At 45.0% G+C, this 18,014-nt stretch overlaps 1 protein-coding gene across 2 annotated transcripts in view; it reads left to right on the top strand.

Moving 5' to 3' along the window:
- The window catches only part of PINX1 (PIN2 (TERF1) interacting telomerase inhibitor 1), a 58,915-nt gene extending 41,783 nt beyond the window's left edge, over nt 1-17,132 (top strand). For both annotated transcript variants that reach the window (XM_072986674.2, XM_072986669.2), the window contains one exon: nt 16,194-17,132. In XM_072986674.2, the coding sequence (XP_072842775.2) occupies nt 16,194-16,820 (627 nt within the window). In that variant the 3' untranslated portion in view covers nt 16,821-17,132. The remainder of the gene's footprint in view (nt 1-16,193) is intronic.
- The last annotated feature ends 882 nt before the right edge of the window (nt 17,133-18,014 follow it).

The raw sequence follows: 18,014 nt of genomic DNA, 5'->3' as shown, positions 1-18,014 counted from the left end.
TAAACTTAATCAGGGTTTTGCTGGCTGAATTTGTCCTTAGCAATGAACATGGGAGGCATGTGTAATTATTAGTGAAGAGCAGGGTGAATTTGATTTAAATCAGATTGATTTCAATTTTAATAAATGGGTCTTTGGATGATTTAAATAAAAATTGATTTTTTTACATTGATTTTTTTAAGCAAAAAAAACACCCCACACCAAATTGTGCTGCTTATATACCACCTCATAGCGCTTAAAACACTCTATGGCCAGTTTATAATTCAATGATGTAGGCTGCAGATTGCCCCAACCTCAGAAGGATGGCAGGCTGAGCGAACCTCGAGCCTACTACGTGGGATGGAACCCGAGTCAGGAGCAGAGTTTTGGCTGCAGTTCTGCAGTTTAGCCACCGCACCATGAGTTTTTAAAAAGGTTTAACGGCAAGCTATCCAAAGTTCTTGATCGGGAAGCACTCCGAATCTTGAAGGAGAGGGAAGGTGCTAGATGAAAAAGAGGAAGAGCTTCTCTCTCTCTCTCTCTCTCTCTCTCTCTCTCTCTCTCTCTCTCTCTGGGCTTGGGAGGGCAGCCATCCCCTCTCTCTTTAGTAAAGAATGCTCTGAGGAATGTCAAAGTCTGTTTTCTTATTTTTGAAAGAAAAAAAAAGGATTTGCTTTTTTTACTGGTACGTCTCCCTCCTGACCCCATCCCAGCCACCCCAATCTCTTTCAAATGAGCAGAGGTTTGATTTGCCAGCCCGCAGCGTGCGGTGTCTGTGCCGAGAGTAGCCACCGGAAAAGCCGATAAGGTTCCCCGGACGGACCTCTTTTGTGCTTATCTCGGCGGAGCACATGGGCCGCTGGGAAGGCATCCTTTTCCTGCCCTTGCGTCGGGAGACGTAAACTGACCATCTCCCGACAGCCGGGACTTCAAACGAGGGGGCCGGAGTGTCTCTATGGGACCAGGAGCCTCGTCCTCCCGCTTGACTTCTCCTTCGGAGGCGAAAGTGGGTCACTCTTTGGTCAAGGAAGCAGAGAGGGTTTCTTTTTGAGTTTTGTTTGTTTTCATGCCGTGGAAAAAATGTCCGATAACAGTTGGGCCGGTTGAAAACGCCCGCGTGCATATTTTTGCTTTAAAGCGGCGCACATTCAACACCCCCCCTCCTGTCTTAAGACATTTCCCAGAAGAGAAAGTTGGTCCTTAAATGATCCCCCGAGAAGAACATTTGGTTTCATGGACTATTGTTGGTGTTGTTTCATGTTGGGTTTCATGGACTATTGTTGTTGTTGTTTTTGTTGTTAAGCTGTATCAATGCATTGGGTGAATTGGCTTCTTTAGTCAATTTTAGGCGTTTAAATTGATCACAAGCTCCGCCAGCCTCTGCCAGATGGGCAGTCATCATCATCATCTTAGAACTGCAGAGCTGGAAGGGACCCTGTGGAACATCGAGTCCAGCCGCTTTCAAGGAGGCCCCGAGGGGGAATCGAACTCCTAACCTCTAGTTCCAAAGCCAGATGCCTCATCCACTGAGCTGTCCAGATACACAGCCTGGAAAACGACTGCTTTCTCTTCCTCCTCCCAGTAGCATTGCTACCCCTTAAAAAGGAACATATTTTTTGTGTGTGAGAGCCATCCATTTACATTGAAAGAGTTTGGAGTACAGGAAAGGCACTTCCTAGACTGGAACTAAATGGGGCTTCCTTGCACATGATAATGCCACTCTGGGTAACCTCCCAACGAGGTGTTCCTTTCTGCAGTCTACTCTTAAGTCCTCGTTAGGTGGTGGTCGCCCAATAACCAGCAGCCAGAGACGCAGGCTGATCTCCTGCAGCTCACCTAGAGATCCCTCAGTGGAACGTCCAAGCCCTGGTGCATTTTCCTAGGGTGCACGAAGAATATTCCAAGTGACCCCAGGTTGCATGCCCAGGACGAGGATGCGTATCCGCAGGCAAGGTATAACTGGTGCCAGACCTCTGACGTTGCCTTCTGGGAGAGTCCCAATTTGGATCATACCTTGTCTTGTTGTGCTGAGCAGCCGTTTCCCAGGGTGACAGGCCTTCAGGCTCTCCTCGATACCCAAGAGGTTAAGACCTTCTGCCATTGAAGCATGTGTTCCACCACCGACCCCTTGTTGCAACCCCTTGGAAGTTGGTGGGCCAAAGGAAGGACGGAATCTCCTGAAGATTTTAAAACCCAATCAGACTCATCGGGGAGCATGCCGTCCTTCGACTATCCCAGGTTTAAGTCCCGTGGGGCTTTCTAGGATGTAACAGGACTTTGGATTGTCTCTGGAAAAATTGTGGTCAGCTGGGAAACGGTCTTAACAAGGAACTTGTGGTCTCCCTATAAGCTGGCCTAGTCAACTGCCCATGGCATGCAGAACTAGCTGAATGTTCTTGGAAGATGGCATCATGTAGGAGACATTAGAGTCGTTGTCCAGTCAGAATATAACTGGCTTTAGGAGAGGATAGGTTACTTTCTTCCCCATTGCCCACCTTCTGCAGGCAAATACCTTCTTATTCAGAAACGTCTTTGTCATTCAACCTGGGTTGCTGTTTTTAAGTTCTTTTTGACGGGCCGGATGCTGTCGATTCTGTTTCACGACGTATTCCCTGCCAGTGGAAAGTAGCACCGCAGGGTAATGCCTCCCCCCTTCTCCCTGCTCTGCTTGTTTTCTATATGCGGGGAGACTGTCCCCCCCTCCCTCTTGTAGGGAGGTACAGAATCATTCATCTTCATCATCACCAAGGGAAACCGTTCTGTTTCCATAGGATTGTTCCGAAAATAGCTCACAGTAGATCAAATGTACAGCGAGACTCAACAAGAATGGCAGTACCGCACTCCAGGAACTCAACACCCCGACAACTTGAAATGGTACAATCCACGGAGAGAGAAAAAAATCTTTCCTGCTTTGTTTGTGGTGCTCTGTCCTCTTCCTTCTGGCAAAACCGCAGGTCTTAAAACGAACGATCCCAACCAAACTCAAGACCCTCGGGACAATTTCTTGACCGAGGAGGAGCAGTCGCTGCTGTTTTGTTTTTCTTCTTGCCGCTTGGAGCCCACTTGGCCCGAAAGATAATTTATGGGCTGCTGGATTTAATTTGGCTTCCTTCCCAGAGAAGGAAGTCTTTGGTCACTTCTGGTATTTCATTCCTCTGGGGTTTTGGGGAGGGGGCCTGTGTGCGGAAAAACACCCAGGTTTAATCCCCAGCCTTGATTCAGCTGAAGCAGGGGTGGAGAACCTGGATCTCAGGGCCAACCTCAGCCCTCCTTAGGTCATAGTTTGGCCATTCAACATTCACGAGTTGGCCGTGTCCCTTTCTCCAGAAAAAAAAACACGTTTTTCTGTGGTTTCCTATCTTTTTGAAGGAGATCCTCGCCAACCCTAGAAAGCTGACACACTTTTTCCTAAAGCTTAGTTATAGTGTCGTCAGTGCTTTAAGCTAAAGTGTGCCGGTCTTTTCAATTCTCTCCAACGGAAGTCTTTGGAATTGAGTCAGATTTGAGCCTCAGACTGAAAAGACGTTTCCCACCTTGGAGTCAGTCGGTTGCTGGATGTCTGCTTCTGATGATGATGATGATGTTGGGCCGTGACTACCATCGCCCCTAGCCAGCATAGTCCATGGCGAAGCAAAGCAGAGGAGCAAATTTAATTCTGCATGAGTGAAACCGGATTGATGATCAGAAAACTGCTCATATTTTTTTGGAGTATAAAGTAAGTTGACAGAGAACTGTCGGCATCGCCAAGGGGACAGGCTACAGGAACTCAGATTTTGGCTGAATATCAGGAAAAACGTATTAACTGTTAGAGCAGTATGACAATGGAATCTGGAGCCTCAGGAGGTGGCGAGCACTCCAGTGCTGGAGGCATTCAAATCTGCTTTGATTTGAATTCCTGCCTTGAGCAAGGGGTTGAACTTGACGGTCTTATAGGGGCCCCCAACTCAATTATTCTATGATTCTATTATTTTGCCCCTCTTACATGCCAGTAGAAGGAAAGACTACATCTCCCCACCAGCCTGGCCTCTGTTCTGGGTTCAGTGGGGCGAACCTGTCACTGTATAAGCTCACCGCCTTGTGTATCCAACTTTTAATTCCGTGCGAACGGATTGCAAAACGCAGAGCCTGTCACTAGTAAGATTATTGTTAGACTCTAGCTTGAATTGGCAGTGCCTGGAATTTTTCTTGCAAATCCCGCCTCTCCTTTTTTTTCATCTGTAATTCAAAACTGGAAATACCTGTTGGCGCTACTAAAGTGAGGTGGGATCGATTTGATCATATTGCTCTGTATGGGTTATAATTTATTTATTTTATTTTATTTATTTTATTTCTATCCCGCCTATCTGGTCGGGTCAGGACCACTCTAGGCGGCTAATCCATTATATTCTTAAGTAAAAAAAAATCTGTGATTTGAGTGTCTTTTTTTAAAAAAAAAAATCTTGCCTGCAACAGGAAATATACAGGGTGGTGAAAGATTACAATTTTGTGTTCGCTGTTTTGTTTTTTTCTTTCGAAGGAATTTAAACTTTTTAGAAAACTCTACCCATTGTTGTTTTTAATTATTTTTAGCCCTCCAGAAATAAGGGGTTGCAATTGTCCCCCACCATCACACACACACACCCCAAGCCTTGCAAATGAAAGTTCCTGTCCTGGATAATTATTCCAAAAGCAGCGTGGTTTCCTCATCTCTTGAGAAGCCAAGCCCTTTGCTTGTTGACACAGCTTCCTCCTGTAATCTCTGCTGGAATCCTTTTCCGTCTTCAGGGTTTTTCCAGGCCCACGATGGCATCATTTTTTCCAAACGGCTTTATCTCGACAATCTGCTTTTACACCCTGTTCTCAGCCCTTGACAGGCGACCAGCCTGATTCGGATCCTTTACGGCCATTCCGCCGGGTCTTTTAATTTTTCCCCTAGCTTTTCTTTTTCGTATGTTGTCAAAATTTCCTTCTTCTTTCCACACTTTCTCACTCTTCTGAGGTTGCTCACCTGTTAATCCAGATATATTTACAGTGGTGCCCCGCAGAGTGATGATAATCCGTACAGCAAAATCTTCGCTATACGGATTCGTCACTATGCGGGGAAAAAAGCCCATAGGAATGCATTAAAACCCGTTTAATGCGTTCCTATGGGCAAAAAACTCACCTTAAAGCGAAAATCCTCCATATGGCCGCTATTTTCGCTGCCCGGTAAGCGAGGAATGGGCGCAAAAACACAGCGGGTGGCCATTTTTTTAACCCAGTGGCCATTTTGGAACCGCCGATCAGCTGTTGGAAAAAGATCGCTATGCGGAAATTGGTAAGCGAAACAGCTTACCGATCATCGCAAAGCAATTTTTTCCCATTCAAAACATCATAATGTGATCGCTTTTGCAATCACAAAAAATCGTCACTATGCGGATTCGTCGTTAAACGAAGCACTTGTTAAGCGAGGCACCACTGTATTGAATTTATTTCTTGAATTTATATATGGTTCATCTGGCTACCAGGACCACTCTGGGTGGGTTCGGAACATAATAAGACGTATTCATAGCATATTAAACAATAACCACAGGGACATAATAGCATTGCAAAGAATCTAATAAACATACCTCAATTCAAACATGCGTCTCTTTCTACATCTAAGCTGGTATGATGCCACAGCACCATTTCACAAAAAGCTTGGCATGAGAACATATGTACAGGGTGGCTATAATCGGGGTCACTTACTGTGGGTGGCCCCCTGGTCCACCTCCATGACAAGACCATAAGTTGCTCCAGAAACATAGGAAATCTTAGAATCCAACCCCGTGTTCAAGGCAGGAATCCAAATCAAAGCAGATCTGACAGACAGTTCTTCAATTTTCTCTTCATCGCTCCGTTTAGCAATGTTTCCAGTGGGGAAATTTCGCATAACGATTTTCGTAACCTTGCTTCGCTTAGCAATGACAATTTAGGTCCCCTGTTGCGCTTAGCGATGTCCGTTTTTGCTATTTTAAGTGTGTCTTAAAATGTTCAAAAACTGTTTAAAATGCTTGGAATTGTTAGTGCACCATGTAAAACCTTTGCAAACTTAATTTGGCTTTGTTATGAGTCTTCATTAATTTTTGGTGGATTTTCCCCCCCATTGGAATGCATTGAACTGTAGGGGGAGAACCTGGGGATTTCCAGAAGTTAATGAGCGACTGCATCCATAAAACCCCATGGTTGGCCAAGTTAATTAAGCCTGATAGAAGCTGCAGTCGCATCCCGTGTGGCAGGCCACGCATGTACATCACGTGCATGTAACTGCTCTTGCTTTCTTTTTTGAGATGTAATACTTAAGGTACCTGTACGTTGAGTCATGGCAGCTGCGTTTCTTTCTTACTAAGTCAAAACGTTTCTTCTAATAAGAAAGAAGTCCAGTTGCCATGACTCAACTTCCAGATAACCTCACCTGGAGGACCGAGAATCTGCACAGAAATAATTCTTAAGGAAACCTCTTAACACAATTCATGTTCAATATTCTTGAGTTCAGACATGGATTGGACCCAACTCCGGGAGGCAGTGAAAGACAGGAAGGCCTGGCGTGCTCTGGTCCATGGGGTCACGAAGAGTCGGACACGACTTAACGACTAAACCACAACAACTCTTGAATTCCCCTTCCCTCGTCTCTTTCTAAGCCAGAGTCTCCCAGCTTCCTAGCTTCCAGTTTTAATGAGAAGTCTTTAGTCCTCATGGAACCCATCCCGACTTTGCCACTAGTATTGGGTTGCTTGGTTTTTTGGGGTTTTTTTTCCAGCAGCCGCAGTGTTTCAGTGAATCAAAATATGGCCCTAGTTGAATCATCTCCTGTCTTCAGAAGGGGCTGCCTGCTTCTTTGGAAAGCTGTTTTGGTTCCTCCCAGATGAGAAGTGATTGGTTTTGGAAGTTAAAAATGAAATATCCAGGATTTTAGTGTAGCTATGATGAGACAGTAGTATGTCTTCTCTCGCGCGCGCACAACAATCAAGGCAGACGTTAACTAAGGTTTATTTTTAAAAAAAAACAAGATCTGATTTAGCAAACATTTAAAAAACAAATTATGCATATAAAATCTCTGCAGAAAAACCAGTTGACTGGGGCCACCTACACAAACCGACTGAAACATGATTAAGAGAAATGTTTGGGGTTGACAGTTTAATCCTGGGCGAATGGATTAAAGAGCTGGCATTGAGGGGAGAAAGTCCTGTTTCTGTGTCATAAGCTGGCAACGAAGGTGTGCGGTTCTTGAAACTTCTCCGTCCCAAGAAGATTCTCGAGGTGTTGCCCTGCTTGAAAAGTAAATGCCATCCATTCCACCAAATTTCTACGAAAGATTTGGTCAGTTTCCGAGACTTCTTCGCTTCAAAGTTCAAAAGACTCTATGTATGACATCTTTCTAACACAAGAGAAGTAAATCTCTTTTTAAAATATCTGCATTTTAAAAACTATGTTACGGTAATCGTTTCGGTAGTCAAAATAATAATAGTCATTATGAGAACAACAAGAGCAGTAATAACAATAGGAAAATATAGCTTATAGAAGTTGGAATTCCATCAAGCCACCTCAAAAGTACGGAAAGTACAAAAATTGCAAATTACCAAACTTTAAGACAAGACATTAAAAGGATATGAAAGCAAGATCAGATCGTCATCCTCCCCGTACTAATTTCAGCTGCCGGAATCACTCCAGAATCTTTCATTATCAGTTTAAAAACGTTCCCAATAGCTGTTCATTTGCCTCCTGAACAACAGAAATCAATGACTTTGCAAACATGTCATTTGGCCCAGAAATTTTTAGGCCTCGGCATTTTTGGGCCCAGAGTAACCTAGCTGCTGTGTATATATACAATAGACTATATTTTATTTTATTATCAATGATCTCAATGATCTCTGGCATTATATTCAATAACAACATTTCAGGTTTAAAACTTAGTTTTTTCTGAACAATTTCTTGTGACATTTCCCAAACCAGTAACCAATTGTTTTTATTTTTGCTTTTGCTTTTGCTTTTTCACATGACCACCATATATGATAATAAGTCCCTGGGTTTTTTAAAATTTCCAGCAAATATTGCTGATTGCTTCTGACACTTTTATCAATCTTACCAGAGTAAAATGCCATCTATAAAACATTTTAAGGATAGACAGGTTTTATTATACAGTCATAGACCCAAAAAATTCAAAAATAAAAACATTATACAAGATATACAGAATAAGTAAGTTGTTATACAGTGGTGCCTCGCATCACGACATTGATTCATTCCAGCGAAATCGCTGTAGAATGAAAATGTGATGCGATTTTTAAAAGCCCATAGAAACGCATTAAAACCAGATTAATGCGTTCCTAGAGGCTTCAAACTCACCGTCCAGCGAAGATCCTCCATAGCGCGGCCATTTTCGCTGCCTGTGCAGCGAGGAATCCGCATGAAAACACAGCGGCCAGCCATTTTGTTTACCCAGCGGCCATTTTGAAACCGCCGATCAGCTGTTAAAAAACAGGGAACAGATCATCGCAAAGCGAAATTCCCCCATAGGGAACATCATTTTGCGATCGCTTTTGCGATCGCAAGAAGTTCGTCGTGATGTGATTTCGTTGTCAAACGGAGCGCCCGTCTTGTGGGGCACCACTGTATATGTTATAACATACCGACAGTATAAAACTTGAGTCAGGTGGTTGTCTTAATATAACATTTTACGAATTCTTAAAACTGAGAATAAAAACGTAGCCACCGACTGTGTTATTAATTGGTTCTCTCCCAACAGCAGAAACTTCAGGTATTCTGTGGGAGATATACTAGTACTTTAAGGACGTTTTCTCTAAGATTAACTGGTTTAATCAACTTATAATTATCTTTCCACATTTTTGTCCAGTCATCAATATTAATATTATAACCAAAGTTTTCTGCCCATTTGACCATCACCTCCTTCACCTTCTCATCTTCCACGTCATACTCTAATAGATATGTATACATTTTTTTATTATTTTCTCTTTTGTGTAGATCCATAGTTCATTCACCTGAACTTTCCCCTCAAAAAAGCCCATATTTCTGTCCTTTTTTATATCTTGATTCTAATTTCATCATTGACCACCAATCTGTTGATAGATCCAGTCTCTCTAAATCTTGTTTATTTTTCAGAGTTTGACCTTTAGTTAGCAAGTCTTTATATGTGAGAAAGAAAGAAAGAAAGAAAGACTATAAGCTTTTCTTGATGGAGAGGAGAGCCCAAACCAGTATTTATCTTATGATTAGTCCTGCCCACTCGTCATCTGTGGCAAAATGCCCATTTACCAAGCAAGCTCTCCATCTTGCCCATTGCTCTGTCTTTGCACCCTCCCGATCAAAGTACATACATATTTGCACTACATAGGTGTAGCAGATTGATAACTACTTGAAAACCCATGGTTCTGTCCTAAGAAAGTCTGGAATTTGTAATTCGGGGACTGACTCTTGAACTCTCTACTGTAATTTAAGAAAATGCACCTGAGCTGTCTAGCCAAGAATTCCAAGTGGTTTAGCTATCACCCAGCTGGCTGGCGAGCTCAGTGGTTTAGGTAGCTGGTTGTGGAGCCAGAGGTTGGGAGTTCGATTCCCCACTTGTTCCTTCTGGGTGGCCTTGGGCCAGCTGCACAATGGTCGCAGGGCGCCCCCCAGAGGAAGGGAATAGTAGACCACTTCTGCGGATTCTCTACCTGGAAAACCTTGAAAATGGTTGCCATAAGTCAGAATTGACTTGATGGCATATGATGATGGTGGTGGTGGTGGTGGTGGTGATGATTAGCTAATTACAAATCCTACGATGGAGCCATGCAAGTAGGATCAAAATGGTACATTGTCAGTGTGTGTTTTGACCAGGAACCGCGCTACCTCTTCCTTGCTCTTCGGTGTAGCTGAACCACATTCACAGATTTTATCTAAACAACAAGTTCAATACTTGGATTAATAACAGATTGAATCCGTCAACCATACTGTTGATGAAGGAACGGAACTCTGTCCCATTAACATTTCACACCTAATTAAATATTTGCCATTTAAAAGCATATTCTCCCTAGCTGTAAATTAAATATTTCAGCATGAACTCCTTGGTCACTAAGTGGTAACTTCCCAGTTTCAATCAAATCATGCGTCCAATAATACAATCAATATATTTGATCAGATGTGTCCGATTGTTCTTAATATATGGGCTGTCACAGCAAATGTGGCTAGAATGAGCCTGATCTATGCTCTGTTTGAATTGCTCAATGCCTAGATCCTTTATACTTTTCTGGACATCAAATATGAGTCGCACAGAATTTATTTTTGTTAACATCCCCACAGGGAGCCGCTGATGAAGGTTTTATTTTATTTTTATTTATTTTGACATGGAAATAGATTTCCACTTCATACAGTGTTCAGTCCATACACTGGATCATTCCTCTTCTCCTTCGAAACAGTTCCTCTTCTTCTTTACCATACCTGCTCTGACTAGGAACCACCCAGGTGGGGGGCAGCTAAGCTGGTAAAGGTGAAGGTTCCCCTTGACATTTAGTCCAGTCGAGTCCAACTCTAGGGGGCGGTATTCATCCCCGTCTCCAAGCCATAGAGCCAGCGTTTGTCCGTAGACAGTTTCCATAGTCATGTGACGAGCGCCTAGACACGGAACACCGTGACCTTCCCACTGAGGTGGTACCTATTATTCTACTCGTTTTTTTATGTGCTTCGAACGGCTCAGTTGGCAGGAGCTCGGACAAGCGACAGGAGCTCACTCCGTCGCGTGGATTCGATCTTACGACAGCTGGTCTTCTGACCTTGCAGCCCAGAGGCTTCTGTGGTTTAACTTGCAGCGCCACCACATCACTTAGCTAATGGTGGCTAATTGCCAAGGTGCCAGGGCTCAACTTGTAAAGTGCGCCACTACGACATGCCTGCACAACCTCCTCCAATAGGATTTTGGCTGTTGTCTCTGAGTTTCAGATACTGGCCATGTAGTTTTCCTGCTTCCTTTCGCAGACCAAAAGGCATCTGGGTCGGAAAATATCCCAACAAACTTAACGGGGCACTTTTGTGCCTGAATCAATGTGATGGGACGGAGTGAAAAATCTGCATGCCATCTTGGGATGGCTCACGATGCCATGAAGCAGAGGTATTCTCATTATCATTAGGTCAATCCCAGGGTACATTAAACCTTCCCACTGGCCCTGGTCCTGATCACAGTGCTCAGTTCTCAAAGACTTGTCCTGTTTTCATCCTTCCAGAAAATGTTGTTGTTTAGTCATTAAGTCGTTAACGTGGCAAGCCATGTCGCTTGAGCCTGGTGGGAGCCTGGCATTCAAGAGGCAGTTGGGAGCGTTCCTGGCAGTGACCCCAAGCCTTTCCAAAATGATGAACGTTCCCGGGGGAAGTGGCTCTGAAACGGAATGTCGGAGTCTGTTTGGGACCTGACACGGCCTTTACCTGCCTCCATGCCCCGCTGGCTCCCATGCTCAGCGGTCCGTGGTTATTAAAATTCCTGCCGATATAGAAGACGCTGACTGGCATCCGTCTTCTCAGGTGTCGTCATGGGTTTCAGGCAACGGCTGGGGATTGTGAGCACGCCTGCTGTTGTTGACCTCCCGATAATTCTTTCTCTCTTTTCACATCCTCTTGCTGTGTTTGGCTCATCCGTGCTGGGTCGCAAGGGTTTTCTTCTCATGTCCCTGGCGGGACTCGGACAGGTAGTATCAAAACACACAGTGAAGTGAAAAGCTAAAAGGCTGCCGACGTGGGGGAACAGGTAGCCCCTGAGGTAATCGGCAGGCAGGCAGGCAGGGATGGGGGGGAGAGAGAAAGACATTTATCATCTTGTGAAATGTGGCGTCAAAATTGTTCTGCGGTCGGAAGGAAAAGAAAAATGGGAGATGTTTTGGTTCCTGACTTCCCACGTGCTTAATAGCATAAACCAAGAGTTACACCCCATAATTCCTGTTTCTTGGCCTTTAAAAAAAACTGAAGCATAGGGAGAGCACTCAAAAGAGTGCATTTTTTACACTACCATCACCCAGTCCATGTTTTTAACAATTTCAGACCATAAAACAGAGTTTCATATTCTTGGGAGTCCTTAAGGAATGGCACTTTTTGCTTCAGTTTGGTTCCAAAGGGGGGACTGTTTCTCCCGCCCTCTTAGGAACATTATTTCATATTAATATGCATGAGGGTCTTGGCGAATCATCCTGGAGCATGGAGTCCCGCAGGGATCCATCCTTGGGAGATCCATTTTCCCATCCCCACCGGGCCTTGAAAACTCAGTGGCCGGCCAGTCCCTCTTCCGTAGGCTGACCTTACCTCCTTGTGGGTGGTGTTGGCCTGAGAAAAGTCCGGTAGAAAAGCAAGGTAAGCCCTCTTCACCTCCTTGAAGGAAAGGTGGAGTTCACATTCAACGTAGAATAAGTAAGAAGCGGGTGGGAAGCAGCTTGTCTTGCATCAAAGTCAGACTTTGCTGTAATGAGAAGGAAGCAATGAGTAAGGCAGTTTTCCCCAACCTCATACTTTCTAGGTTTTTCAGATGATGATGGCCAACCTCCCTGACCATCCGTTTTGCTAGCTGGGGGTGAAACCCAAAGCAATGGCCTTTAGAGCACTCTAAGGAGCCTTGAGGGGATGCCCAATGGGGTGTAGTGGGTAGAGCGATGGATTAGGACTCTAGGGAACAGAGTTCAAATCCCCACTTGGCCATGGAATCTCAGTGGGGAAGGTGGATTCTTTAAATGCCTGGCTTACTTTGAAAGCTTTATTAGAGTCACTATGAGTCGGTTCCAACGAGACAGCACAGAACACACACATAAACACACCGGGAAGCTTAGAGTAAGGTTCACCCCCCTTCCCTGAGGCTGTAGGAGATGTTTTTGAAGGACCAGGCTGATAGGGAGGTCACAGAATTATTATCTTGGTTTTGGGTTGAACGCCACTGCTGGTACAATTCCCTCTGTTCCTTCCCCTTATGAAACACCCCTTCCAAACAGACTTGGTTGGAAACCTGCAGATTCTGTACCATATCACTAACGCCCAGATGACGACCAGACACCCCAGATGGCGATCGGGGGGGGGGGGATGTGGAGGAAGCCTCACTGCAGAGTTTCCACGGGGAGGTGGTAGTTTGGTTCACTTTGCAGGCGGCTGGAGGACCCACCCATGGCTCTAGGGTATGGGCCCAAAGAGCCATCACAACTTATGTATATATGTAAGGGAAAGCCTTCCCCACCCTCTACCCCTTGCACCATCAGGCTCGTCATTTTCACCGCCAGTGCTTGCCTGCTTATGCAAAGAGAGAAAGACTCTTTACACTGTTGCCCTTTCATGATGACTGGAGCAAATGAGATGCTAGCCATGGCCTGTGATTGATCTCACTGACCGTGGCTTCCCTCCGGGATTCCATGCCAACTCTGAGATGACTTAAGACATTCACCAGTTGATGGTCTCCAGCATGTTCAGTTTGGGCCACATACTCCAGACGGAGAACCATGACTTGTTGGCAAGGACAAAGCACCAAGGGACCTTGCAGGATGTTTGAGACAAGCTTAGAGGCAACCCTATGATCGGTAGCCGAAGCCAACAAGAAGACTGTGAGCCAACGAAAGTTCTCGGTCCCACCACCTTCACAGGCACATCTGGTGGGGACACGGGAGAGAACCTTCTCTGTGGCTGCTCCTCTAGACTTTGGAACCCCCTCCCACTGGAAGCCAAGCTGGCCTCATCTTGGCTGTCCTTCCGCCAGCAGGCGAAGAACTTTCTCTAAAGTTTAAATCACTGGTTCTTAACCTTGGGTTACTCAGGAGTTTTGGACTGCAACTCCCAGAACCCTTCACCACCAGCTGTCCTGACTGGGGTTTCTGGGAGTTGCAGTTCAAAAGCATCCGAGTAACAAAGGTTAAGAACCACTGGTTTAAATGACTGGTTGACCAAGGATGATATTTTTTTAAGAGAGCCTTTTATTCTATGTTTTACCCGTGTTTTTAATTTTTGATCTTACGAGTTTTAAGATGGCATTTGTGTAATGCTTTTTTAATATTGTAATGTATTATTTGGTTTTTAACTTTGTTTCTCGTTATTCTGTCCGTCGCCTCGGATCCTTTAGGAGAAAGTGAGCATATCAATATTTTAAATAAATAGATTAAATAAATTATCCTCGCTTTAAGAGCACAAGGAGACCTAATTAAGTCTGACAGCACAATACTAACTTGCCCTTTGTTGCACATTGTTTGGGTATTTGTTAAGCCCTGATTGCAGTAAGCCGTGCGTAGCAGCATTGCGAAGCACCCTCGGACCAAAGTCACACTCTTGTTCCATTGCACCCAGTATTGTCAACTCTGGCTGGCAGCATCAGTTGTCCAAGGTTCCCCCCAGGAATTCTTTCCTGGCCCTGTCTTGGGCTGTCAGGACTTGAACCTGGGACTTTGGGCGCATAAATGACGGGCTCTGCCGTTGGCCTACAGTTAGCAGTACATTGAGAGGGCAACTTCCTCGTAGCCCTGCCTGTCAAAGACCAAGTCCAGGGGAACAAAATAACTTTGTACTTAAGATTTCATTTAGGTTTCTTGTAGCACTGAGGAATCCCCCAAGAAACGCAGCCCTGTTTTTCAATAATAATAATAATAATAATTGCAACCCTAAGGATTCCTTGTTTAGCCTCAAGAAAAGAAGAGTGGGGGGGGGGGAGATAGGATTGTTGTTTTTTGTTGTTTAGTTGTTAAGTCGTGTCTGACTCTTCGTAAACCCATAGACCCCAGAGCACACCAGGCCCTCCTGTCTTCCACTGCCTCCCGGAGTTGGGTCAAATTCATGTTGGTGGAGATAGGATAGCACTTTTTCAGATACTTGAAAGATAGTCTTACAGAGGAGGGATGGGATCTGTTCTCAAACATGCTTGAGTGCAGGACATGTCATAATGGGCTCAAGCTACAGGAAGCCAGATTTAGGTTGAATATCTTAACTGTTAGAGCAGTACGACGATGGAACCTATGACCTCGGAAGGTGACGAGTGCTCCAGTGTTGGAGGCCTTCAAGAGGAACATGGACCTCCCTCTGTCAGATCTGCTTTGACTTGAATTCCTGCCTTGAGCAGGGGGTTGGACTGGATGGCCTTAAGAGGTCCCTTCCAATTCCATGATTCCGGCCTCTGACATGGGTTGTGCCCAATACTTGACTGTTTGGGTTTCTTTCACAGTTTTGTTCTGTGAAACAAAAAGTCACCCTGTTACTACACACCTGCATACCCCTCAATCCATCCTTAGGAAGATAAGATGCTGTCTTATAGCGAGTCAGACTCTGACTCACAAGGCGTCAAGCTGCAACGGGCTGCAGTGCCAGCTCTGTAGGGTTTCAGATGGATTCTTTCCTAGCCCCTCCTGGAGACCCATCCTATTCCCTGGTGGTCTCTCATCCGAGTATTAACCAGATCTGGCCCAGCATAGTGACTGAAAGAATATCAGCTATGTTGAGGGAGGTGTATAGTGGTACAGTGGACCCTCTACTTAAGGAATTAATCCGTATTGGAATGGTGGCTGCAAGTCGAAAAGTCTAAGTCGAATCTCCATTGACCTACAATACACTGAAAACCGATTAATCCCATAACCAGTGGTTTTTATTCTATTTTTATTCCATTTTGGTTTTTTTCTGGTCTGTAAGTCGATTCTCTGGCTGCAAGTCGAATCTAAATTTTGCAGCCAGAGAAGTCTGTAACTCGAAAAATCTGTAAGTCGAGCCGTCTGTAAGTCGAGGGTCCACTGTAGATGTCTTTAAGAGGTGCAAGATAATATGTACCGAGATTTCCCAGCCAAATGCTGCCCACCTCCCCTATAGTTGTGTTCGGCCCAAAAACACAGAGCTGTTCCTACTGCTTCCTCTTCCTTCTAAGCCTGTAGTTCTCAGGATCTTTAGCCAGTGGCCGTGATGGCTAAAGGGTCGTGGGAGTTGGAGCGCTGGGGTGTGCTTAGGATCTGCCAGGTCTTTGCTGCTGTCACCCCTCTCGGCTGTTGCTTTCCTAGATAGGCAGTGAACACAGCAGATCAAGTCTCAGCTCCTGGTGGTCCACCACGCGTTTGCTACTGGACGACGTGGAGCTTAGCAGGTCACCGGTTTTGCAGACATTTCTTCATTTTAGCACCCCAACAAGAAAGATTTCTGCTTTGACTGCCTGTTTTGAAACATGTGCACTTTTATAAACAAACAAAAAAAAACCCAGATGTATGTTCACTGCCTTATCCTGACCTCTACTCCTGGTCTTGCAGGTCGGTGGTGCCAAGGCAACTGCCCTAGAGGAGGCCCCAAAAGAGAAGGAGGAACCGGACGAGGAACTCCCTGAACAAGTGGAAGCTGGAAACACAGTGACTAGCACCCTGACCGTGCAGGAATATTTCGCCAAGCGCATGGCCAAACTCAAGAAAGGCCAGCCGAGGGTTGATTCTGGATCAGCTGTTCCTCCCTCAATGGCCATGGAGACGTCCGTGGGTTTGGAATCTCAGCCTAAGAAAAAAAAGAGCCGTAAGCACGTTGAACCTGAAAGCGAGAGTCAACCTGAGCCGGGAGATCTTGAGATGCTTGACTCAAGTGGAGGAGAAGTGGGTGTCCTGGAGGCACAGAAAAAGAGGAAGAAGAAGAAGGAAAAGAAGAGAAAGAAGCCTAAGCACACCAGCCTTGACCCCAAACAGTCTTACAACAAATCCCCCAAGAGCACCCAAGAGAAGAAAGTGGTTTACTCCAGAGCATCAGATGCAGAAAACAATGAGGCAGAAGGGCCACAATCAAAGAAAAAGGACATGAAAAAGTGCAAAAAGCGAGGTAGAGATACGGCCGAGGGTGTCCAAAGACCAAAAAGGAGAGATGTTCCAGCTAACAGAAGTCCCCAGACTTTTTGACCTGAATAGAACGATTGGCCTTCTGTTGGTTGAAGGCCAGTCATGCCCAATTGATGTCTAAGCCATCTTCTTTGAGCCCTTTTACTTTATAAAAGAACCGGTTGGGTTTGTTTTTTTACTTAAACCATTATAGACCCAAAAAGAGAGTATTTGGATTTTCCAAACAGCTCCTTGATTTATGCCACACTCTTTTGTTTGGGTCTTCAACCCTTGAGCAAGGGCTGGAGTGGAGCTCAAAAATTGAATCCTATCCCTTGCTGTGGATCAGGATGTCGATCAAATTTAATAAATATGCCATGGGTCGAAAACCTATCCTTACTCGGAAGCAATTTCTGCGTATGAACCGAAAAGTGATGAAGGTGGTGCAAAGTTGTTTTCTTCACTGTGTATGCTCTGCAAGTGTATCAGCTAAGGATCAACTCTGGGGATGGGGGTGATGATCTTTGTGGTTCCCTTTCTCATCATCGGGTCCTGATCAGAGCTTGAGAAATTAAAAAAAAAAATTTGATTGCAATTGCCAGAATCCCTCAGCTAGCATGGCCCTATTGGTGTCATTCAGTTATATTTTACTTTTAATTCCCAAAATTTTCCAGACGTAATTCTGGGAGTTCCAGCCCACAGACCTGCTCCTTCAGACACCTACTTTTTGCTCACCGGAAGCAGAGCGTACATGGGGATCTACATCACTGTCTCGGGCCTCTTTTCCTGTTGTTAGTTTACCAAAGAAGAAAAAGAAGAAGCTGGCACAGTACTTCCTGGGCGTTGTAGTCTCAACTGCACTTTAGAGAGTCTAGACGGCACCTTCTGAAGAACTAGTCTTCCCAAGAAGTATCATTGTAGCTTCTTTCTTTGGAAATTAATAACAGGAGGCAAGACCAGAGACAGCTGTGCAGCTTTCAAGGTAGGTCCTGGGTCAGGTGAATGAAGTATAGGTGCTTCTAGGTGTGGTCCTGGAACTCTCAGCATTTTGTCTGGAACATTCCCGGACCGTCTTGGAAGTTCAGTGGCACATCACTGCATGTTGGGTATCTGGAAGTGATAGGACCAAAACATTATTTTTCCAAGCTCTGACCCTAGTGGGTATCCTTGCCAGTTGCAAGAAACAACACGGAGCAGTGCCAGTTATTTGATTCTAAGACCCTTCTACAGTTCTTATGGTGCCCTGGGGGGAGGGTCACACAGCTGCGCCAATTG

The sequence above is a fragment of the Pogona vitticeps genome, chromosome 1, assembly GCF_051106095.1.
Source record: "Pogona vitticeps strain Pit_001003342236 chromosome 1, PviZW2.1, whole genome shotgun sequence".
In the NCBI taxonomy this organism is placed as follows: Eukaryota; Metazoa; Chordata; class Lepidosauria; order Squamata; family Agamidae; genus Pogona; species Pogona vitticeps.
The sequence above is the reverse complement of the archived record's forward strand: the minus strand, read 5'-3'. Positions and strand labels throughout refer to the sequence as shown.